We start from the raw sequence: 25,068 nt of genomic DNA, 5'->3' as shown, positions 1-25,068 counted from the left end.
GGACAAAGCTCCCCAGCAGGTCTCATTCTGGGAACTTTGGCCTGTGCACAGGTCTCACAAGATGCAACATATGCTTTAATATCCCTGCCCATAGAAGGCCACCAATATCCACGAGACACTAATGCTCTTGTTCCAGCCACTCCAGGATGTCCTGACAAAACAGAATCATGCAGCTCATTTAATAAGCGAAATCTGAATTGACTAGGAACAAATAACTTATTCCTAGGAGTATCTTTAGGGGCAAGGTTTTGATTGGTTTTGATTTCAGATGCCAAATCTGGGGTAATAGCTGATATAACAATTCCCTTTTTTAAGATGGGTTCAGGATTGGATGTTGGAGTCTGGCTGGAACAAAAGCTACGTGATAAGGCATCTGCCTTGATGTTCTTAGACCCAGGTCGGTAAGTAATCACAAAATCAAACCTAGTAAAAAACAATGCCCAGCGAGCCTGACGGGGGTTAAGACGTTTAGCAGATTCCAAAAAGGTTAGATTCTTGTGATCAGTCAAAACAGTAACTTGATGCTGTGCACCTTCGAGGAAGTGGCGCCATTCCTCGAAGGCCCACTTGATCGCAAGCAATTCTCTATTTCCTATGTCATAGTTTCTCTCAGTAGAAGAAAATTTGCGAGAAAAGTAAGCACAAGGTCTGAGATTGGTAAGAGCAGAAGTACCCTGAGACAAGACTGCCCCCACCCCAACCTCGGAAGCATCAACTTCCACCACAAAAGGCCTTGTCTGGTCAGGCTGAGTTAACACTGGGGCCTTAGTAAAACAATCCTTTAAGGCCTCAAATGCTGCTGTGGCCTCAGGTTGCCAGTGTAGTAGGTCCGCCCCTTTTTTGGTCATGTCAGTAAGGGGTTTCGCTATTTCAGAAAAGTTTTTAATGAACTTTCTGTAATAATTAGCAAACTCAAGAAAGCGTTGCAGTGCTTTTAATGATGAGGGACTGACCCAATCTACAATGGCCTGGACCTTGGCAGGATCCATTTTAAAAGCATTAGGGGTCAAGATGTACCCCAAGAAAGGCACCTCCTGAACCCCAAACACACACTTCTCTAGTTTTGCAAACAAAGAATTCTCTCGAAGTTTTTGTAACACCATTCGTACATGCTGAACATGTGAAGACCAGTCAGAGGAGTAAATCAGGATATCATCCAGATAAACAACAAGAAATTTGCCTATAAATTCTCGAAAAATGTCATTCACCAAGTTTTGAAACACTGCTGGGGCATTACTTAATCCGAAGGGCATAACAAGATATTCAAAATGCCCCTCCGGAGTGTTGAAAGCGGTTTTCCACTCATCCCCTTCCTTAATTCTGATGAGGTTGTAAGCCCCCCTAAGATCAAGCTTGGTGAACCAAACAGCTCCTATGATCTGATTGAATAAATCGGGAATTAATGGAAGGGGGTATTGGTTCTTAATTGTTATCTTATTTAATTCCCGATAATCAATACAAGGTCTGAGACCACCATCTTTTTTCCCCACGAAGAAAAAACCTGCCCCCATAGGAGAGACAGAGGGACGAATATGGCCTTTTTGGAGACTTTCTTGAATGTATACTTTCATGGCCATTCTCTCAGGTCCGGATAAGTTATATATCCTACCTCTAGGATACTTAACATTAGGTACCAGATCAATAGCACAATCATACATTCTATGTGGGGGGAGTTTTTCAGACTCTTTCTCAGAAAACACATCCTCATAATCCTGAATAAAACTTGGAATTTTACTCAATTCCAAACTGGCAAGACTTACAGTCATACAATCTTTTAAACATGAAGAGCTCCATTTTACCAGTTCTCCAGACTCCCAATTAAACACAGGATTATGGGCCTGGAGCCAGGGTAACCCCAGAATGATGTCTGCTGGTAGTTTCTCCATAACAAATAAGGTACAATGCTCAGAATGTATAGAACCAACCACCATCTTAACTGCAGGAGTGACATACTGAATCAACCCCTTTTTTAATGGGGTAGTATCAACTGCTGTAACCCTCACAGGTTCAGGGAGAGACTGCAGAGGGATTTTCAGAGAAGTAGCAAAACCAAAATCAATGAAGTTAGAAGCAGACCCTGAGTCCACAAATGCAAGGCCTGATCTCTCTTGATCGTCATAACAAACAGTAACTGGTAACAATACCTTTTTGGAGACAATTGGAATTACCTGATCGCCTAGGTGGTCTCCCCGGTAACCACCTAGGCGCTGAAGTTTCCCTGCTGTGGTCTTTTAGTGCAGTCCTTTAGCAGATGATCAGCTCCACCACAATAAAGACAGAGTCCTTTAGACATGCGGAATCTTTTTCGCTCTTGAGCCGACATACTTCCGATCTGCATGGGCTCGCCTTTAGACCCGGGACCCTCGACTGCAGACTCGAGCGAAGAGCGTACCCCAGTTGTGCGTGACACAGATGGTGTGGTCCGTTCTTTACGTCGTTCACGAAGCCGTCTGTCAAGTCTTATAGCAAGGGACATAGCCTCGTCCAGTGATGTAGGAGGGGAATAACCAACAAGCATGTCTTTAACAGAGTCAGACAGACCTAAACGAAATTGGTAACGTAAAGCTGGGTCGTTCCATCCAGAAGCAATACACCACTGGCGGAATTCAGCACAATAAACTTCCACAGTTCTATTACCCTGCTTAACAGACGCCAACTTACTCTCAGCTACTGCTGTGCGATCAGGATCATCATACAAAAGACCTAAGGCATCAAAAAACTGGTCCACAGATGCTAATTCAGGTGCATTGGGGGGTAGGGAAAATGCCCACTTTTGGGGATCCCCTTTGAGAAGGGAAATGACAATGCCTACCCTTTGAGTCTCAGACCCTGATGAGTGAGGTCTAAGCTTAAAATACAGTTTACAACTATCTTTGAAAGCAGCAAACTCCTTCAAGTCACCAGAAAAACGGTCAGGGAGACTAACCTGTGGTTCCAAAGGAACCACTGGAGCAGCAACTACTAGCTGCGGCTGGGACATTTCCTGATGCTGAACCCGTTCAGCCAAATCTTGAACCATCTGAGTCAAACCCTGCATCTGTTCTACCAAGGCTGTCATAGCCTCCATATTGAGGCACAAAGAGGAGGGGAAAAAAAAAAATAAATAAAATAAAAAAAAAATATATATATATATACTCTCTGGGCCCGTGATACTGTCACGTCCGGGGCAGGGAAGAGTGAGCCCTATTCTGAACCCAGACCCCTATCCCTACCTGCTTGGACGACCTGCCCTAAACAGCAGTCCCCAACTGGGCGGCGGTCCCTACACTGGCTAAGTGCAGGAGGGGAGATGAAACAGTACAAGTCTGGAGGAAGCAAGGGCAACAACAAAAACAGGAGAACTACAAGTCCCAGCAGACCTAACCATTAAGGCTAGACAAAGGAGAAAGATAAACCAAATACCAACAAGCCAGGTCAAACCAGGAAGTCACGTCATACACAGAATCACAATCCAGAAGTACCACAAGTCCAAGCCAGAAGTCAAACAGAGAAAGCAGTCCAGGGAAACAAAGAACAAACCAAACAAGCCGAGTCAGAACCAGGAGGTCACGTCAAATCCAAATCAGAATCCAAAAGGCAAGTCCACAATATAGATGAAGAGGTCAAACACAGAAAGGAGCACACAATAAACGCACGAGCCAGCCAAAAGACTTGATCACGGGCGAGGCATGGAAGCATCCACCTGTTTAAATCAGAGCAGGGAGGGAGTAAGGAGGGAGCATCAGCTCTGATTGGACCGGCGTCTCTGTACTCTGACAGGCTGAACAGCATGCCTGTCAGACAGTCCAGACGCCTCCCCCCTTTCCAGCTGGTGTGCTGAGAGAGCAGTGGAGGCATCAGCAGGTATCTTCATAACAATAACTGTGCTCAGCCAATTGCGGCTGAGCACAGTTATGACACGGCGGAGGGGGGACGGCGGCAGCGATTCGGCCGTGCGTCCGAAGATGACGTTTGGCACAAGATGGCAGACGGCCTCGACACGGATCAGGTAATGTATAATGCACCACACATGAGCAGGGGTGGTGGGACACGGGGAAGGGGGCGATTCACAGACATAACATACATTACAAAGTTGTATAACTTTGTAATGTGTGTTATTCTGTGAATATTTTTTTAGCGCCGCACTACCCCTTTAATCCGAACCCACTGATCGAACAGCCCGTTTTTCGGACCGTGGCCCGGTTCCCGTGCACGGCGCCTTTCTATGCACCGGAACAGGCCGGTGCTCAAGCACTGGACGTAGGCCGAGCCGCCCCCAGTGGGAGGGAATTCCCTCCCCTGTATGACGCAGCTCCATTCATTATAATGGAGCCGTGTCATACAGGGGAGGGAATTCCCTCCCACTGGGGGCGGGCCACCCCACCTCCGGTACATAGAACGGCGCCGTGCACGGAAACCGGGCCGCGGTCTGAAAAACGGACCGCGGCACCGGCTTCCCCGTGATAGTGCCGTTTGATCTGTGGGCTCGGATTAAAGAGGATGTACCTGTTGAAAAAAAAAAACGGCATGTCAGAGAGATTGTCTGATTATTCAGATCATGACCGACCGGGAGAATGAGTGGGAAGAAGTTATGTGTCACATAAAGTGATGGCTACATAATGGAAGACTATGGGGCGCGTCTCCTTACATAGACACAGAAGGGAGTTGTGAGGTTGTCTAAATGCTCACTCTACTGGTCAGTCAGAGTATCAAAAGTTTTTTATTTTGTTTTTTTGTGGCAGGTACACGTTAGGTGAATGAGTTGCAATATCAAGTGCAAACATATGTACAGTGTTGTGCCTGAACTTAAACAGATCAGTCCCATTCAATCTTACCACTGGGGGTTCCTGGACTTTGAACCCAACACATTATATAAAGGCATATTTAAAGGATAAGTTCAAAGACTCCATTTCAAAGTCTTAGAAATGCCATTCAGATGAATAGGGTCTGGCCCAGTCTATTGTGTACATTGGGGTATACGTTTTTACTTCTGCAATCAGAGGAAACTAGGTTGCTCTTTAAGCATAGCCCAGTGTGGGTAGGATCTGGTCCCAAGACCGAGACAGTGGCAGTGCAGGGTACTGGAGATCAGGCCAAATGTGCATAGTCAAACAGATGCCCTATCCCACCCAGCAGTGTTACGTTATCCTTTTCAAGGTATTGTCCAAAAAGTTGGATATTGACTAAAAGGGCTACTCAAGATGGTGGTTTTGGTGGTTTCCTTACAGGAGCCACCCCTTTGCTAGGTCCTTCCCTGGAGGTATATCAGGCTAGTCCTGTGTTTTGAGACTCTAAAATGATACTCCACACTTGCATATTTGTATTTACCAGGGGGCAAAGCACCCAGATTTTCACTGTGTTGAGAACTTGTACTAGTGACCTACACTGTCTTCTTTAGCTGGTCTCCCTGCGATTACTGATCATTTTAGCATGGTGGTATACTAGCCATTGCTCCCGCCTAGCTAGAATCCTGCTCCACCCTGAGGGGCAACGTAGAAATGACTGGGCCCCATAGTAAACTTTTAATTGCCACCACACCACCGTAATACATATTATACATCTGAAATACCATATGTGAACACAGCCTCAATACATAAAAATATAATAATAATAATATTTATTTGTATAGCGCCAACAGATTCCGCAGCGCAAAAATAGTCTAATCACTAGAACAGGCCAGGAGAGAACAGCGCAGCAGAGGTTCACATTGGAGTCTCGGTCATGTGGCACAGGAGAGAACAGATTTAGGGGACACTTCTCTCTACTTGTTCTGTCCTCTACTTTATTGTAGATCCCTAATTCAAGACCTTACTGTTATTAGATACTCTGGTATGTTACAGTCATGGCATATTCCATTATGAATCTACAACTAAAGGGATTTAGTCATGTTGCCAGGGCTTCAGGGGACATGACAGTAAAGTATACTTACCTGTCCTTAACCGCCGCACCTTTTCATTCCTGGGCCGTACGCTCTGTGCCGCCACCAGTGTTTTTACAACATTCGCTGACAAAATAGTTAGTCAGTAAAGTCAATATAGAGTGTATGCTGACTGGCCATTTCCTATAGGAGCAGCACTTCAGCGGATGGTGTGGAAATGCTGACAGCACAAATAGGCACATGACATAAATGACAATGTTCTGCTCATTTGCTGGACGTACACTGCTTTTGTGCAGGACTCAAAAGCGTGGTCGACTAGGCTTTTGAGTCCTGCACAAAAGCCGTGTACGTCCGGCAAATGAGCAGAACGTTGTTACATAATGACTCCGTCCTGCTCATTTAAGTCAATGTGGCCGTCGGCCGCACGTTGGGTTGCACGTCAGCATCCTTTTATAATAATAATAAGAATGTTTTTATTTGTATAGCGCACACAGATTCCGCAGCGCTTCACCTATCTGTATGTTTTTTTGTTTTTATTTGGGTGTGGGAGGAAACCCACACAAACACGGAGAGAACATATAAACTCTTTGCAGATGTTGCCCTTGGTGTGATTTGAACCCAGGACTCCAGCGCTGCAAGGCTAAAGTGCTAACCACTGAGCCACCGTGCCACCCAATGCCATCACTGATTTCTGACGTGTAGCCTGATGTGCGGCCAAAAACGTCATGTGAACATACCCTAAGCTGGGTGCTTATCCAGCTCACTGTACAGAGGCTGTAAGTGGGATGACAGGCAGGAGTACAGTGGCCAAAACAGAGACGCCGGAGCTGCAGACACCAGTGAAGGTCAGGTAATGTCACTATGATACTGTCCTGATGGCGGCCCTGCCGGGTCCCCTGATGCACAGGCCCCCGTAGCTGTCACGATGGCTGCTACTGTGGTAGTTACGCCACTGCCAAAACATCTCTCTATGAATGGATACCTGGCTTTAGTTTTTCTCTTGTCATATCCTTAGACATAAATTGATTTGGACAATGACTGAATGGGCTACTTAATATGGTGGCTTTAGTGGTCTTCTTACAGGAGCCATACCTTAGATAGGTCCTTCCCCGGAGGCCCTGTGTTTCAAGACTCTTAAATGAGGCTCCACAAACTCTATTTGCATATTTGTTCTTCCTGAAATAGCATTTCTCCTGTCCTTAGTTTAGTTTATTCAGTGGAGCTGAGTTGCAATACCACACACAACCTGAGGACAGGGGTGGTGCTGTTTTGTGCAAGAAAGCAGCTTACTTTTTCTAATCTTGGATAACCCCTTTACGTTTTAATGTTGTAGCTCCATGCCCATTGCTAAGGGTAAAGGGTAAACAAGAAAGGATTTATCTGTTACATTCATTTTGGCCCTGGCAATCATGGTTCCGGGATGAAAAACGACTTATTTGTTGTACTGTCCCATTATACTGTTATCTGCTTCAACAGGCTGGAGACAGAACCTACAAGAGGAAATGATGTTTATTTCTTTATCTGTCAGATGTAGTAAGAATGACTTACACACATTGTATTGCAGATAACCCAGTATGTGTAGACACATTGCACGGCCGCCTATTGTACCCACCTAAACTGTCTGCTAGCAATACTACATTCTGTTTGCTTTACAACCAGAAACATCTCAAAGCGTTGTTAGAGAAATAAATCATATCAAGCAATTGGGTTTTGAACACAGAAATATGTGTTTTCACTGTTCGCTCATTATTTGCTTCCATAAGGTCCCCAGTGTGTATTCGGCAAAATTCTATTACCTATTAATTTTAAACACAGAGCCAATCTAAAAGGTAATGATTCATACTGCAGAGGTTGGAATTTTAGCTGTCGTTTGAAACCACCATAGAGTTATGAATTACGTTTTTTGCTGCATTTGGCTTATAAAAGGGGGTTGTTCACAAAGGAGCTTAAAGAAATCCCTGCTAACATTACAGTGGTTCCTTTTTTGAATTTTGGATGGCATTATAGGCAATATGAATGTCTGATGTGTTAAAAGAAAACATAGAATACTATTATTATAAACTTGTTATCTAACAACGCTATACTAACAATACTAATTTAGTGGTAATAAAATTTAAAGCCAGAATGGTCGATCTAAAGAAAGAAAAAGTAACAGCATCCAGGCAATTTTAAAGTGCAAAAAGCAAAAAGTGCTTTATTACCTCATGGCACATACACAACAGCGACGTTTCGATCTACATGGTCTTTCTCAAGCTTGAGCTTGAGAAAGACCATGTAGGTCGAAATGTCGCTGTTGTGTATGTGCCATGAGGTGATAAAGCACTTTTTGCTTTTTGCACTTTAAAATCGCCTGGATGCTGTTACTTTTTCTTTTTATGGACATTGGTTCTGTTGGACTACGGAACATGAAACTTTGCTTCATCCTTACTTATATGTTTTTTTCTTTTTTCCATTATTTTGAGTTCTATTATTGAACTGATTGGAGTGCTGTGGGATTTTTGAACGTTTTATTAGAATGGTCGATCTGTCATATTATATGCAAATTCACTTTAATACTGAAAACAAACAAAAAGTCATATGCAGTTGTATAACGCAATATGGCTCTTTGCCACTCCTCCCTGAGTGCCTGGAAAAGCTGGATCCAGTCCTAGCAAACTTCTCCTAATTACTTAGGACTGGTTTCAACTTTTCCCAGCACCTGCGAAGCTCCTGTCAGCCGGTTGATAAACAAATGTTCGAGATAATGAAACGATTCGCTTGGTTATTACTGTAAATTTTCTCATCTCTAGTTCAGTTGCCATCTGCTTTACATATTATATGAATTCTACATAGTAGATGCTGAGAGTTGCTCACCATACTACCAAACCCAAACTACAGATACATTCATTTCTCCACTTAGATTACTTGTACTAGGTATAATACTGTGCAAGACAACTAATTTGGTTTGTTCCAGCGTAGTAGTGGTAACTTTATTAAATCTAATAAAAATTCATAATTGGAACATCAAGGTGCAAGGTATCTTCTCCCAGAGGGATATGCCCCGGGCGTGGTCTGTGAAGTGGGAACTGAAGATGGTGAATTCACACCCCATTCACACGTCCATGAACGGACAGTATTGCGGACCTCAGAGCTCCCGACTACATGATTCATGTGTCAGTACATTAGTGTAAACTTTTAAACAGTTTCAGAGCTTCTGGCATAATAATGGATCATGTCTGTGTACGGATGGTATTTTGCGGACGCGTGATTGCCTCTTTAGATGGTTCTTCTCTTTATTGCTTTTACATTACTGTGCATTCAGAATACAATGTGTACCATGCAGAAAATTGGTTTGTATATAATCAACTGATTATTACAATAAAACAGATTTTATTCTCAGTATGTTCTCACACTCTGCTGGTCCATTAACAGTCCATGGGTGGATTGTTTTATGTAAGGGGCCATTATTGTACAATTGTGTATGGGTCATACACCAGGGACCATTGTGAAGATTTGGGGGGCATATTTGATAATGTTGTTTGTTATATTTACAGCATAGTATAAGGACCATATAATTGCTGTTTTGGTTCCTCAATTCTCTGCTGTTCAGTTTTTTAATGGTTTCAAATTCTAAGTATTTTTGCATAAATGTATATCTTTATGTGTGAGTTGTTTTATAGGTATTATACTTTATATACTGTAGCTTGACCATTTTTGTTGTAGGTGGTGAGTTCGCTGGACATATTAGGTGGACTTTCTGATTAAAGGGAAAAAATGGGGCACCACAGTAATTATAAAAGCAATACTTAGACACGTGAACTTAAAAAAATACAAAATAATAATAATTCTAATAAATTTCTTAAAATAATTAACCCTTAAAAGGGTACTTCAGCACTAAATAAATAATTATTTCAAATCAACTGGTGCAAGAAAGTGCAAAAGACTTGTAATCTACTTTTATTAAAAAATCTTGTCTTAAAGTACTTATCAGCAGCTGTATGTCCTGCAGGAAGTGGTGTTTTATTTCAAGTCAGAAGCAGTGCTCTCTGCTGCCACCTCTGTCCATGTCAGGAACTATCCAGAGCAGGAGAGGTTTCTATGGGGATTTGCTACTGTTCTGGACAGCTCCTGACATGGACAGAGGTAGCAGTAAAAGAAAACTGTCAGACTGAAGAGAATACACCACTTTCTGCAAGACATACAGCAGCTGATAAGTAATGGAAGACTGGAGATTCTTTATTATTATTATTATTATTATTATTATTATTATTATTATTATTATTATTATTAGGCACTTTTTTGACATCAGTTGATTTGAAAGATTTTATTATTTTTTTTTTTTTGGCTGGATTACCCCTTTAAAGTCTATAGAGTAATTCAGTAATATATCTGTATATAATACAGAAGTACTGTATAATAGTATTGTATTATTTTATATAATTTCTTTACTCTTAGTATTGTATTTTGATATTGTAGTAATGTAGTTTGTCTGTGAAATATTTAGAATGCTTTAATATTTCTCTTTTTTATTCCTGCTGTTACTTTGTAGCCATCTTACAATAGTGCTCAGTGTATTCACTGGAGTGTATTATTTGCTCAGTAAATCGTCCCTTTAAAGGCGGCTGACACATTGCCGTGCGGCTGTACTTTATATACACCTATTACAATTTTTCTAATGATGATGACCAACCCAGCCTGATGGATTTATACATTTTACCTGCTGCATGTTTATATCCAGTAAACACCTACTGAGCTACACTAATGCAACCTTCTATAAATCATTTTATAAAGTTCAGCTGCACACAAACCACAGGTGACCCACAATCATAGGTCAACCACGTCTACTTGTAGTTTTTTCAGACAAGCTGTTGTCAGTAGTTTAGACATCAATGATTTCTTTATTACTGTAACTGCATTTAAAGTAGTTAGAACATGGTATATAGACAATCAGACAACTGTCTGCACATTTCCCTGTGTAAACAGCCAATAGCAAAATATTTACTGTAAATGGGCTCTCAACTGTGCGTCCCAGCGCTACTTTACCCTTGGTGCACCCATTCATGAGAAGGAAGTGGGTGTACCGATGCAACAAGGGGTAAAGTAATCTCACTGGCATATGATGTCAGATTTCACTAAAACAGAAAGTGAAGCATAATAAAGATACCTAGATATTCAGTCACCCCTGCGCTATGAGATCATAACAGCAGGTTCGAATCTTTTAACCTACTTTAGTTTCCCTTAAAGGAGAAGTCCAGCAAATGTTTTTATTAAAGTCTTGTATTGCCCCCCTAAAGGTTATACAAATTACCAATATACACTTATTCAAGAATTGCACATAAAGTGCTTTTTTCCCTGCACTCACTACTGCATCAAGGGTTCACTTTCAGGATAAAATGGTGATGTCACGACCCAACTCCCAGAGCTGTGCGGGCTGTGACTGCTGGGGAGGATGATGGAAGAGGGATGCTCTTGTTCCCTCCTGTTCCCTGTGTCCCTCAGTGTCCCATCCTCCTCTCCAGCAGCCACAGCCCGCACAGCTCTGGGAGTCGGGTCGTGACATCACCATTTTATCCAGGAAGTGAAGCCTTGATGCAGTAGTAAGTGCAGGGAAAAAAGCACTTTATAAGCATTTCTTGTAATAAGTGTATAATGGTAATTTGTATAACTTTTGGGGGCATTACAATACTTTAATACAAATTTTCGCCAGACTTCTCCTTTAACGGCCAGAAAAAAGCCTGGAAACGCCTTAAACTCATCATGTTTTTTTAAATATTTTGTATCATTTATATACTGTAAGTGAAAAATAAATCTTTCTTCCTTGAATCTAAACGTGTCGAAGTAAAACTAGCCCACCATTTGCTGTTCTAATCTTCAGTTCAGTATTTTCCTTTAGCAGGGACCATTGCATCCTTCCCCAGGCTGCTATTAAATTCAAAGAAAAATAAGTACACCAATCACCCAGGCCTGCTTGGACTGTGTGGGAAACGTCCTTTAGTGCCAAGCCTGCCAGTCTACATGATACAGCAATCAGTCTTCATGATGAATGCCCTAATACCGAAGCCAATTTTTAACATAGTAGCTGAATCATGGCCCACGCAATTAATGGATCTAACTTTCTCAAAGAAAGAATAGCTTGTAAAACAGATTTCAATATTTACACAACAATAATTTTACACTAATCCCCATCACATGGGATCTAATGTAACCATACGTATAATGAGCTAAAATAACTCGAGTTATTAGCCAATATAAAAGTGTACTTGGTTGAAATACATTAGATTACATTGTATCACATATTACCATGAAAAAATTAAAACAGGAACATGGGTCTTAAGGGGTTAAAAAATGGTGTCCAGTACAGGCACACTGCAGCATGTGCTCTTCTAGTGAGTGGTATGAAGCCTGTAATGATGTGTGATGTGTCTGCTGCTGGCCCTCTGCTGCTTGTTGCTGAGTCATGTGACGGGAAGCCTGTGTCTGACTGATGATAGCTCAGATGTGTGCTGTACATGGTCTGTGCATTTTTAACAATTTAACACTTTTTAACAATATTGCTGGATTTGCTGCAAGTTATGTGTGTTTTACTGATTCATTGTTTAGATTGTTTAAAGGGGAACTACAGTGATCTCATAAAAAAAATATTATGCACAAAAGCATAAAGGCATACTCAGCGATCCCCACTGATTGATTGATACCTTTCTCACTTGTCTAAGCTGCTGCTAAGCGCAGATTCAAACTATAAAGGGAGAGAGAGAACAACAGTGTCTCCTTTACCCTATACTACTCAGGAGAGGCTATTATTTCCCCGCCCTTGACCAGGTGATTACTGTGTGATGTCAGTGGTGGGTGGAGTTACAGATGAGGTGTTACAGCTTGCCTGGCAACAAAGAAGACAGATCATGTGACCTCTATCCTAGAAGGGAGGGGGAGGACAGAGGAGTGGAGAGGAGTGGAATGGAATGGGCAGTGAGGATTTTCAGCAGCTTCAGGGTGTGAGTCAGGATGTGCTGCAGAGAAACGGCCCAATTCATGTAATGGAATTTAAGTACCTTTGACTCCATACGTAAAAAGGCCCTTTTTTCCACTGGATCTTTTGCAACTCAATGGCTTGGCTGTCTATCTATCTATCTATCTAGAAACGGCAAGAGTCTGCAGCACACCGAAGTAAAGGTGAATAGTGTTTATTCCATTTTCAAGGTTCATACAACGTTTCGATTCAATCCAGAATCATTATCAAGCATGCTTGATAATGATTCTGGATTGAATCGAAACGTTGTATGTACCTTGAAGATGGAATAAACACTATTCACCTTTACTTCGGTGTGCTGCAGACTCTTGCCGTTTCTGTATTGGGGATCCTACGCCATAGGACTTTCACTGCTCAGCACCCACTGCTTTGGATCTGGATGTGCGGCTGCTACTCTGCTCTATCTATCTATCTATCTATCTATTTATGCCCACTTCAACCCTCTTAAAACATTAGTGATAGGCCAGGTGCTAGGTGTAGCCAATGACAGCACAAACAGCCTAGTATGATTTCAGTGTCATACTAATAACACAGCTCTCAGACACAAATGGACGGTTTATGTTGTTTTGTTTTCAGAAATGTGTTGAAGCATAGTTTAGTGTGAATGCAGCCCGGCCTTCTGATATTCTGGGAAATTTGCCCTTGCAGAATTAGTGACCTTTAAAAACAGGTTCCTGTGCAATTGCACTTTTCCTTTTAAATCATACGGTGCAGTATCCAGTTGCAGACTTTTAAGATGGAATGATTGCAGGCTTTGTGCGGATGCTGAGATTAAATTACGTTTTGTTTGAGAAAGAAAACTCCAAAATACTTTTACCTTTCTACTCCAGCGTGGTACATTGTAACGCAGATGTGCTCTGGATACAAAGATGCTATCATCTGAATACCTTGGGGATCGATTTGATATACTTAATTGGTCTTTATCGCACAGTTACACTTTAACACTTCTATTAAAGGAAGCTCAAAGGGGTAAAATTACCAGCTTTATCATCTACTCTTCGTATAGTGTTTCTTCTTTTTATCTCTTTTATTTAGTATATTAGCAGGTCTGCAGGAACAATAGGAGGAGGTAAATGGTTCTAGTGGGTATATAGCCATATGGTCATTCATTGACTACATTTATTATAACACTTTATGCTTATGTGTCCATGCATGGTGTTTTTTTGTTATTTGTTTAGGTTAGAAAACACAACTGGGTATGAGCTGTAATTTCTTTTTTCAGAATGTGCAGTTTTTTTTAAATAATATTTTTGACGTGTTAGTCTCCACTAAATTCAGTTAGGGGAAAAAAAAGAATTTGTAAAAATGCTTATCAGACTGGAGTAATCAATTAAATCCACTGGTGTCAGAAAGTTATATAGACTTGTAATTTACTTCTAAAAATCCCAAGTCTTCCGGTGCCTATAAGCTGCTGTAGGTCCTGCAGGAAGTGGCGTATCTTTTACAGTCTGACACAGTGCTCTCTGCTGCTACCTCTGTCTGTGAAAGGAATTGTCCAGAGAAAAAGAAGTTTTCTATAGGGATTTGCTACTGCACTGGACAGTAACTGACATGTACAGGCTAGCTCACTGTTGTGTCTTTCTTGCCTGATCTCTCTGGTCTTCAGGTCTTTCAGATAGATAGATAGATAGATAGATAGATAGATAGGAGATAGATAGATAGATAGATAGATAGATAGATAGAAAGGAGATAGATAGATAGATAGATAGATAGATAGGAGATAGATAGATAGATAGATAGATAGATAGATAGATAGATAGATAGGAGATAGATAGATAGATAGATAGATAGAGTTGATATGAGGCAGTAGGCTAATGTGCAGAAGGAAATTATGTTGCCTTTCTATAACCTTTCTATAACCCATTGTTCTACTCATTTAGGTAAAGCATAGCTACTTTTCAGCTAAGAGCAAGAGTGCAAGAAAAGAAAGCACTTTCAACTACTAACGATTTTCTTTCTTTGTCTCGGCAGCCCCGTCTCCAGTCACTCATGTGAAGAAAGGAAAAATTTCCAGAAATAGCATTTCCTTGTCTTGGCAGGAACCAGAGCGGCCCAATGGTATCATCCTGGAATATGAGATCAAATACTTTGAAAAGGTCTGACCTTCTGTAATGTACAATTATATCTTTGTGTTATTTGTTCTCACTAACTCTTCATGGTTGGGGAGCCGTCAACTACATAGGGAAATTGATCACTAATTGATTGTGTCTGCAGTAAATTACCAGGGTGACTTCCAGTGTGTGTTTTTCATTAGTGTGGCACATCGGCATGGGAAAACACATTAAAAGTTCAGGTCGGAGATATTGGCAGACTTTGCTCATCTGAATAAAGGTCACTCCAATAAATGACTCTAGGAGCATTATACTGCTAATATGTGTTCTAATTTCCTTAACAACATATTGTTATAGTATACCGGAATATGGATCTCATACAGGCAGTGCAAGAAATCATTTTCCCATGTAAATAATTTACTTAGAATGCTGGCTGTAAGTCATTGATTGTTTTCATAGAGCTGGAAACAAAACACGGGAAATGAAAGCAAGTTTGAAACATTAAACTTGCTAACAGCGCGTGAGTCTGTAATTTTTCTTTCCTAGTTTTGTGCTGTGCCAGAGGCAAAAGCAATTATGTGATGTGATAAGAGCGAGTCTTACTAAAAATGAAGGGATAGAAACCACTATGTTGGCAGTGATCAAAGAAAAAAAAACTGAATGGAAATTAGCAGTTTAATACAGTACTTGAAAAATATACAGGCCTTTGTGCTGTATTGCTTAGTACATACCGTGTTTCTCTGAAAATAAGACTTACCCCAAAAAAGGACCTAGCTTCATTTTGCAGCCTTTTTGGAGTAGGCCTGAACTATAAGCCAGACAGTGCGAGACTTGTTATGCTCCTCCCCCAGCTGCTCAACCGAAGCTGCAGGGGAGGCAGGAGGGGTAAGAAGATGCACAGTCGGGGGCATTGAATATTGGTGGACAGAGGATACGAGGGCCAACTACAGAGGGGGGAGGTATACAGTATGGGGCTACCTGCAGAGGGGGGATGTATACAGTAGGGGAAGAACTACGGGGGGGGGGGGTATACAGTATTGGGACTAACTGCCAAGGGGGGGCTGTATACAGTATGGGAGAAGAACTCCAGAGGCGGTAGGTCGGTATACAGTATGGGGACTACCTGCAGAGGGGGTGTATACAGTATGGGGGAAGAACTCCAAATGGGCTAGGTCAGTATACAGTATGGGGACTACCAGCAGAGGGGGGATGTATACAGTATAGGGGAAGAACTACAGAGGGGAGGAGAGGTATACAGTATGGGGACTACCTGCAGAGGAGGGTTGTATACAGTATGGGGGAAGAACTACAGAGGGGGTAGGTATACAGTATGGGGGCAACCTGCAGAGGGGGGATGTATACAGTATAGGGGAAGAACTACGGGGGGGGGGGGGGAGTATACAGTATTAGGACCACCTGCCAAGGGGGGCTGTATACAGTATGGGGGAAGAACTCCAGAGGGGGTAGGTCGGTATACAGTATGGGCACTACCTGCAGAGGGGGTGTATACAGTATGGGGGAAGAACTCCAGAGGGAGTAGGTCAGTATACAGTATGGGGACTACCTGCAGAGGGGAGATGTATACAGTATAGGGGAAAAACTACAGAGGGGGTATATAGTATGAGGACTACCTGCAGAGGAGGGCTGTATACAGTATGGGGGAAGAACTCCAGAGGGGGTAGGTATACAGTATGGGGGCTACCTGCAGAGGGACGTATATATACAGTACTTTACTGCAGTGAGGGGTATATACAGTATTGAAGAAGAAGTACAGGAAGGGGGGGGGGTATACAGTATGGAGGCCTTACTGAAGAGAGAGTGTATACAGTTTTGGAGGAAGAACTAGTGGGGGGAGGGAGGTATACAGTAAGGCCTAACTTCAAGAGAACTTACAGTACATGAGCAGTGGGACAACAGTGGGACATGGCAGCGAACTAGTGTAATGAGTGGGGCTATAATGTAGCACACTGTATTCCTCAGAAAATAAGACCTACTCAGAAAATAAGCTTCACTTTAAAGCAGTCTCATATAGCATAAAACATAGGGTTTTATATAGGTATGTAGCTGTTCTTTTTCTTATCCTGGATAACCCCTTTAAGGCTATGTTCCCACACAGTATATTTGCTCAGTATTTTTCAACACAGATTGAAAACACAGAAAGGCTATGTTCACAGACTGTTGAAATTTAGTGAATGCCCTCCGTTTAATGGCAATTTACGGCCGTTATTTCAAAACAACAGCTGTAATTATTTGTCATTAAATGGCGGCTATCCACTAAATTGTGTGAACATAGCCTTTATGTGTTTTTAATCCACTCCTGGTTTTGGTTAAAAAAAAAAGTCCAAATACTGAGCAAAAATACTGTGTGGGAACATACTCTTAACATGTTTCATAGGGCTGTAATGTTCCACATCTTGGTAATTTTATTATTACCGAACCACTAGGACACCTCACAGCTCATCTGAACCAGAACATAGACCACCATAAAACGCTACCTCAGGAGATCTAAGCATTCAGGCTGCAGTTTGGACTATAAAATGGGCTTGGATAAAAGTTGGAGACAAGTCTAAATAATAATATTGTATGAAGAGTACATGCATTTCCTGGAAAGGAATGATTGGCAGAGGAAAGCTTTGTAGCCCTACTTGCCCTTCACTTTCTTTCTTCCATCAGTTTACAGTAAGTAATGTTTTTCTTTTTTCTTTGCTTATAACTGAAGGACCAAGAAACCAGTTACACAATCATCAAGTCAAAGGAAACAGAAATCACAGCAGAGGGACTGAAGCCTGCATCATCCTACATATTCCAGATCCGAGCACGCACGGCCGCAGGGTACGGTGCCTTCAGTCGCAGATTTGAGTTTGAAACCAGCCCAGTGTGTAAGTCATTTTAATTACTGTCAGCTCATGTCCATGTAATAGTTAGCGGAAAGAGTCAGCAGATCAATACCATAACAGGGAACTGTCATTCTTATAGTGCTCCAGATTTCCTCTCCCAAGCCCTGTGCATTGAGTGCAGAGGTCTCATTCATGTCACTCACCTGGATAAGTCAACACGTTGGATCTTGTTTTCTCACCTCATTTAATCTAGTGATGGCGGGGGTGAATGTCATTCTGTTCTGCACTTACAGAATAGAATATTTGTAGAAAACTTTAGTTTGAATAACATGGTGTGGATTTTCTATGTCTGCAAGTCCTGCTTTGAATGTTTATGCTTTGTGATTATATAACCTTATATTGGTATACCATAAAAGTCTGCTGTTTTGCTGTAAAATGCACAAAAAAATATCCAGTAAATAATTGCCTTTCGGATGGCAACCCTGTGTCTGACACCTTTCTGTGTCTTACATGCCAGGACTTCTTAGCATGGAGGAGTCAGGAGAAGTAGATCTTACCCTGTCAGGCAGCTGCTATGAAATTTAGTGTGGTTAGGGGCTGTGGGCCCCCTGGCTAGTCAACACAGTTGCAATTTCAACCTTTGTGATAGCTATACCTAAGCCACTGATTAGGGTAAGTGGATCTGACAGTAGGAACAAGAGAGAAGAGTGATAGATAGCATGATTTATGGCCAAACCTTGCAACATGCTGCTCCTCAGGGGTTTTTCAATCTGCCACCTGAGGAGAGATACTCATCTCACCCCATGGCAGAAATGGGCCTGCTCGCAGGCATAATACACTGCAATACCAAAATATTGTGTATTATACCAGCAATTATTTAATGTACATTAAAGTCTATGAAATGCAAAGTTAAAATTATGACCATTAAAAAAAAAAACAATTAGTGTCACACAAAATAATGCCATGTTACTACTTGTTACACAATAAAAAAAACAACCTTCATATTGCCAGGGGGATGGAAAATTGGGTATCAGGAAGTGAAGATAAAAAAGCACAATGTTCTGAAGGCCATAATAGGCCATGTCTTGAAAGCATCACTGCTATTCAACAAAACTTTTTAGTCAAAAGTTGTGATGGTTAAGTCCTGGGTGTTCAGACCCCCACCAATCACTAGAACCAACTGGGAGAAGCAGTCAGTCAAGTGCTTCTTTCCTTGGCTCACTGTGGCAGACAGGCTCTATAGACTTACTATAAAGTTCATCTCCTGCAGTGAGACAGGGAGAGCAGATTCTGGTGGTTGGTGGAAATTTAAACACCGATCAAAACTTTCGACATAACTTAATGATATGTCAAATGTTTTGTTAACTGTCAGTTACACTTTAAGGCTATGTTAACACTACATCAAAATGAAAATACACTGTCAAATTTCGTGGCCATATTTTGCATCCCTCTAACTGTAGGGATACATTATTAGGCTATGTTCCCAAAAAGTCATAATTTATATAATAACGGCCATTGTTATTAAATAACAGCCCTTATTTGTTGTTACATGACGGCTGTCCATTAAAAACTGTGTGAATATAGTCTAATGGTGTGTTTACACAGAGGGATTTATCTGAGAAATTTTGGAAGCCAAAGCCAGGAATGGATTTGAAAAGAGGAGAAATATCAATCTTTCCTTTATTATCTGTTCTCTCTTTATAGTGTCTTATTGGCTTTGGCTTCAAAAATCTGCCAGATACATCTCTCTATGAAAACGCACCATAAAGCCTTTTTCACACAACGTAAGTTGTGTATAAATCACGGCCGCTGTTGCAGATGTGCAACAACAGCCGTGATTTATACACAACTTACATGCCCTGCATTCTGAGGGAATTCTGGACGGAGTATATAAACATAGTAAAAACTCCGTCCGGGATCGCTGACATGTCAGTTTTGTGTGGCCGCTATTAATTGAATAGCGGACGCACTTCCCTTACAGGTCACACAATGTAGAGTGTGCAGCTTTGTCCACACGCTCCATTGTGTTCAGTGGTGAATTGGGATGCGGGCACACACAGATGCACCCGCATCCCAGATCAGCACAAATGAAGATCATTAGAGATGAGCGAACAGGGTTCGGGTTCGAGTTGATTCGAACCCGAACGATCGGCATTTGATTAGCTGGGGCTGCTGAACTTGGAAAAAGCTCTAAGGTTGTCTGGAAAACATGGATACAGCCAATGACTATATCCATGATTTCCACATAGCCTTAAGGCTTTATCCAACTTCAGCAGCCACCGCTAATCAAATGCCAAAAGTTCGGGTTCGGATTCGGATCGACTCGAGCATGCTCGAGGTTCGCTCATCTCTAAAGATCATACATCCGGTGCTGTCACAGAACAGCCAGTGTTTCACGATGTGTGAACATGGCTAAGGGCTAAACTTTGTATCCCCACAGTTAAAGAGAAGCAAAATTTGGCCACCTTTTGTGAATAGAGTAAATCATGATCTTTTATATAGTAAAGAGCCTATGTAGCTTGGCCCAGCCTTGCTTTGAATTTATTAAAATATTTTACATTTGGAGTATGGGGTCTATTTTTTTTTTCTAATAAAGATGATTTACCAGGGACAACAGATTGAGACATATGGTGAGCAGAAAAAAACGCTGTGAGCTTTAGAATATATAGACAGCATCCCATAAAAAAAAAAAAAAAAAAAAACCCCGACATGGTTGACAATGGAAGCTATCAGACAATTACTTTTTGACTCTGATACTGAAAGCAGAGACGTCCGGAGCATTAACAGATAAGCTTGTAAAAGAAGTATTTCACACACTTATTGCACTTTTTTATTTTATTTTGAGTGGGAGGAACATTTTTATCTGAAAAATTCCATGCAGATTTTCATTTGATCATTTTTGTAAAAATTACAGGCTCCCTGTGAGTTACATATAACTGAAACCATAATCTCCGATTTCTGTCTCTCTACTCAGCATTTGCAGCAACCGGGGATCAGAGTCAGATTCCTATTATAGCTGTGTCGGTCACTGTGGGAATTATTCTTCTGGCTGGAATGGTTGGTTTTCTTCTCAGTGGAAGGTATGTGGGATTGTGTTGAAGCTTTAAAAATATAATGTGTTGGCATTCTTTTTATGTACTACCTTCTGCCACTACATGTATGTCTAGGAGGGGGAAAAAAAACATACACAATAAAAAAAATCTCTAAAATGATTTACCTAATAAAAACAACTAAATAAAAAAAATTCTCAAATTCCACCAGCTCTGGTGCAGATTTTTTATTTTTGCCTTGATTTAACTTTTGATATATTGCTGTCCTTCTGTATAACATAATAAACATTCTAGTCTTACCTTACCGTGCTTCGCTGGTGTCCTCATTCGGTGTCTCCAGGTCCCTTGCTGAACAACTCTGACTCGTCTCTGCAGCGACAGCCTGCTCAGCGAATTATTGACTGAGACAGGACAGTGCTTAGTCCATCTCGGAAGTGGTGGTGGGAGCATTCAGTGGGGGACCTGAAGACTGCATATGTTGTATGGAATGGCAATAATATATCAAAAGTTTTTCATCACTGGGTAACCACTCAATGTCATTAAAGCGACTCTGTACCCACTTTGTGCCCCCCACAACTACTCATACCTTCCTGTAGCTGATGATAAGTTCTTGCTGGTGGTATGTTTATCATCGCTGGTGTTGCTTTCCAGTGCCCGAAAATCATACACTAAGAGGCGTGCCCTAGGCCAGCACCACCTGTGTGATGGTCTTCTCTGTCTCCTCCGCCTCCCGCTCCGCCCGCTGACCACCCGCTGACCGCCCTCTGTCCGGCGCCCAGTCATCGCATTGACTGCGCATGCGCCGCCTCTTAAGCCCCCAGCACTGACGCAATGACATGTTTGGGTCACCGCCGCCTTTCTGGTGTGGCCGCTCAGCGCCATTCCCGCCCTGTATTTCTGAAGTTCCTGTCCTTTCCCCGCCCCTCTTTCCCTTCCCCGCCCCCCGCCGCATACCATGGTGCCGCCTGCTGTCATCATCAGCTGGTCTTCTTCCCGGCCCATGCGTCATTGCACGCAGCTAGTCGGAGAAAGCCGGCAGCATCACTGCTCGTGCGCGGCTTGGGAGCGCAGTGGCGCATGGGCCAGGAAGACGACCAGCTGATGATGGAAGCGGGCAGCACCATGGTATGCGTTGGGGGGGCGGGGACAGGCAAGAGAGGCGGGGAAAGGCCAGGAACTTTAGAAACACAGGGCAGGGATGGCGCTGAGCGGCCACACCAGAGAGGCGGCAGTGACCCACACATGTCATTGCATCGGCGCCGGGGGGTTGCGAGGCGCCACATGCGCAATCATTGCCATGACTGGGCGCCGGACACAGGGCGGTCAGCGGGCAGAGGGGGAGGCGGGGGAGACAGAGAAGACCACCACACAGGCGGTGCTGGCCTAGGGCACGATCGCTCTAGGTCACTCCTCTTAGACACTGTTCCGGCTACAGTAAAGTATGATTTTTGGGCACTGGAAAGCGACACCAGCGATGATAAACATACCACCAGCAAGAACTTATCATCAGCTACAGGAAGGTATGAGTAGTTGTGGGGGGGCAGAAAGTGGGTACAGAGTCGCTTTAAAATATATTAGATACAGCATACATTACTTTTACATAGACATTTGCAGGGGAGAACAATAGAATAGAAGTATAAGGCTATGTTCACATACTTGTTTAGGATATTTTCTATATTTAGTGAAGCCATTACAATATGGCCTTGACTTTTTAAACACATAGAGAAGTTTTCCATACCTTAAAGCTTACATAAGTAAACACTAGTGCTATGCAAGTAACTGTTTTCGTACTTTAGCCAATGAAGTACTAACACAAGCCTTAGTAGAAGAAAACATGCCCCCTAGGATATATACACTGGCTGCCATAATTAAATAAATGAGATCCACCTTACCATTAAGTGTGTTAGTGTGGTTTCAACTATATATTTTGAAACAGACAGTCTATATGACAGCACTCTCGAGGTGCATCCTTATTATTTGGCATCAATGTGAAGCAAGGAGCAAGACAGTCTGGATGAGCAGCCACAATGAAAGCATTCACTACCGGTCTGACATATACAAAGGGGAGATTGCAGCTGTATTATAAAATAATGCCCATTATTTCACCGGTGTGAACATAGTCTAATACTGTGCAAAAGTGCTGGTTTTGGATTTACACAACTCTGGTGTTGACTTGTCTGGTCACATGCACTTTGAAACATGTATCTAGTGGGGCAGGTTTCCCGAGTGTTTGTTCAAGGGGTTGTCTAGCATTAAAAAAACATGGTTGCTTTCTTCCAGAGAAAACATGACTCTTGTCTCCAGTTCAGGTGTGATTTGAAATTAAGCTCCATTTAATTCAATGAACCATGTTGCAAAACCTGCACCCAAACTGGAGACAAGAGAAGAAAGTGGGCATGTTTTTCTAATGCTGGATAACCGCTTTAAATCCAGCAAAAAAACTGATGGTCTACCATCAAGACCTACGGATTCCTATTCTGAGATCTATCATCTACAATTTGGCCACACAATAGTATCACATTATATTCAATAAAACTGTTTACATATTATGCATTTCAGCAATACTTTCTGTGCAGACTTTTTTTTATTATAAGTTTCACAATTTCTTGCCTTCCTATCTACTATTTTTGGCAGAAAAAAACTGCACTCCCATTGGGATTACATTGTAAGGATTGAAACTTTTAGAAAACTAAATTTCATCAGCACAACACAAATATCCATTATTATGCTATTTTATTTCCTAAATTATTTTTATTTTCCAATCAACTCCATAATACGTTTAGGTTTCCTATTAAATTGCAGCCACATCATTTTCTAACAAAATAATAGGATTATTTATTAACCCTATCTCAGCTAGTTTTGCCCTAATGCGGGTCGTGCCGGCTATATTGACAATCATTGTAGATGGTTAATTTGTCCTTCCAGAAAGTTTCCAGTAATTATCCAGATAATTGGTGCCCGAACAAGACAAAATAGAAATGTATTTGCATAAATTGCAACCATTAGGTCCTGACTTGTAGGGAATGACAGACATTAATGATTGAAATCTAATTCCATATTCACAGTTTGAAAATGAAGTGGTATATCTCGGGAGTTTACTTCTTTCTCCGGCATTGATTATTTGGTTAATGTTTTGTTTAGGTATACTAAATGCAATTCCTGAAAATTAAATAATTTCAATTAGTAATAAGAAGCATAATGGAAGGATCTGAATAATCTGAATGCAGTCATTTTCCAACAGTCACATGGTTTTCTGCAAGTCCCACTCCGATGAATGGGAAATTCGCTGACCTTTCTGCAACATATCTGGGTTGTGTATATTCACCCTACACACACACACACACACACACACACACACACAAATTAAAGCAAAATAGAACAAATAGGCTTTTTTCACACACTGTCAAAAAGACGCCCATTTTCATTGGATGGGCATCATTTAACAGCTAATAATAGTCCTTATTTTACCAATAACAGTCGTTATTTGTCATTAAATGATGATGCCCAACATAAAAAGGCTGTTTTTTATACAGTAGCCTTGGACTTCATTCCAACGGCCATTTTACTGTTGACTGTATGGCCGTCATTTTGGTGCCAAAATACGGGTGTATTATGCAAATTATGTTAAACGGCTAAGGAAAGATATTGTGGGAACAGAGCCTAAAATAGGTATAAAACACGGACGAATTTTGATAAACCGAAGGCCATGTTCCCACACCGTCAAAATGATGGCCTATTTTATTGGAAAGCTGACATTTAACGACAAATAATGGCTGTTATTTTATAACAGTGGTCGTTATTCATACAATTCGTATAAATTAAGGTGCTACATTTAAACCTATAGAAAAAAAAGTCAGTCTGTGCACACAGTGTAAAAAATACACATATATATGCAAATTGCCATTTCAAAAACTGAAGCAGTAGACTTAGTAAAAATTTATATTTGTATCATTCTCAAAACTTTTGGCCATGACTGTACACATAGCCTCAAGATGGGCTCCTATGACCAGGTAGCCAAGAACTAGAGAGCCAAGAACTGAGTCTGTAGTAGAGAATTGGAAAACGGTACATTCATTTCTCCATTTATATTTCATAGGAGACAAATATAACTAAATGTTTAGGTCAAGTTTTCAATGAGTAATAATAATGATGGGCTTATGAGACAGAATCAATGCCCAGTTTTTACTGGTCAGTAATTTTGCTGGATTTAGCTATGCCAAGCAAAGAGATTATTTGACCCACCCCATTAGTGAAGGCTGGATTTCGG

At 41.6% G+C, this 25,068-nt stretch overlaps 1 protein-coding gene across 1 annotated transcript in view; it reads left to right on the top strand.

Annotated features, from left to right (window-relative positions):
• The window catches only part of EPHA5 (EPH receptor A5), a 178,095-nt gene that overhangs the window by 123,614 nt on the left and 29,413 nt on the right, over positions 1–25,068 (top strand). The window contains exons 4-6 of the mRNA XM_069978056.1: positions 14,835–14,959; positions 17,634–17,793; positions 20,726–20,831. Of these exons, the coding sequence (XP_069834157.1) occupies positions 14,835–14,959; positions 17,634–17,793; positions 20,726–20,831 (391 nt within the window). The remainder of the gene's footprint in view (positions 1–14,834; positions 14,960–17,633; positions 17,794–20,725; positions 20,832–25,068) is intronic.

Source organism: Dendropsophus ebraccatus, chromosome 7, assembly GCF_027789765.1.
Source record: "Dendropsophus ebraccatus isolate aDenEbr1 chromosome 7, aDenEbr1.pat, whole genome shotgun sequence".
Classification (NCBI taxonomy): domain Eukaryota; kingdom Metazoa; phylum Chordata; class Amphibia; order Anura; family Hylidae; genus Dendropsophus; species Dendropsophus ebraccatus.
This window is presented reverse-complemented; position numbering and strand designations above follow the sequence as displayed.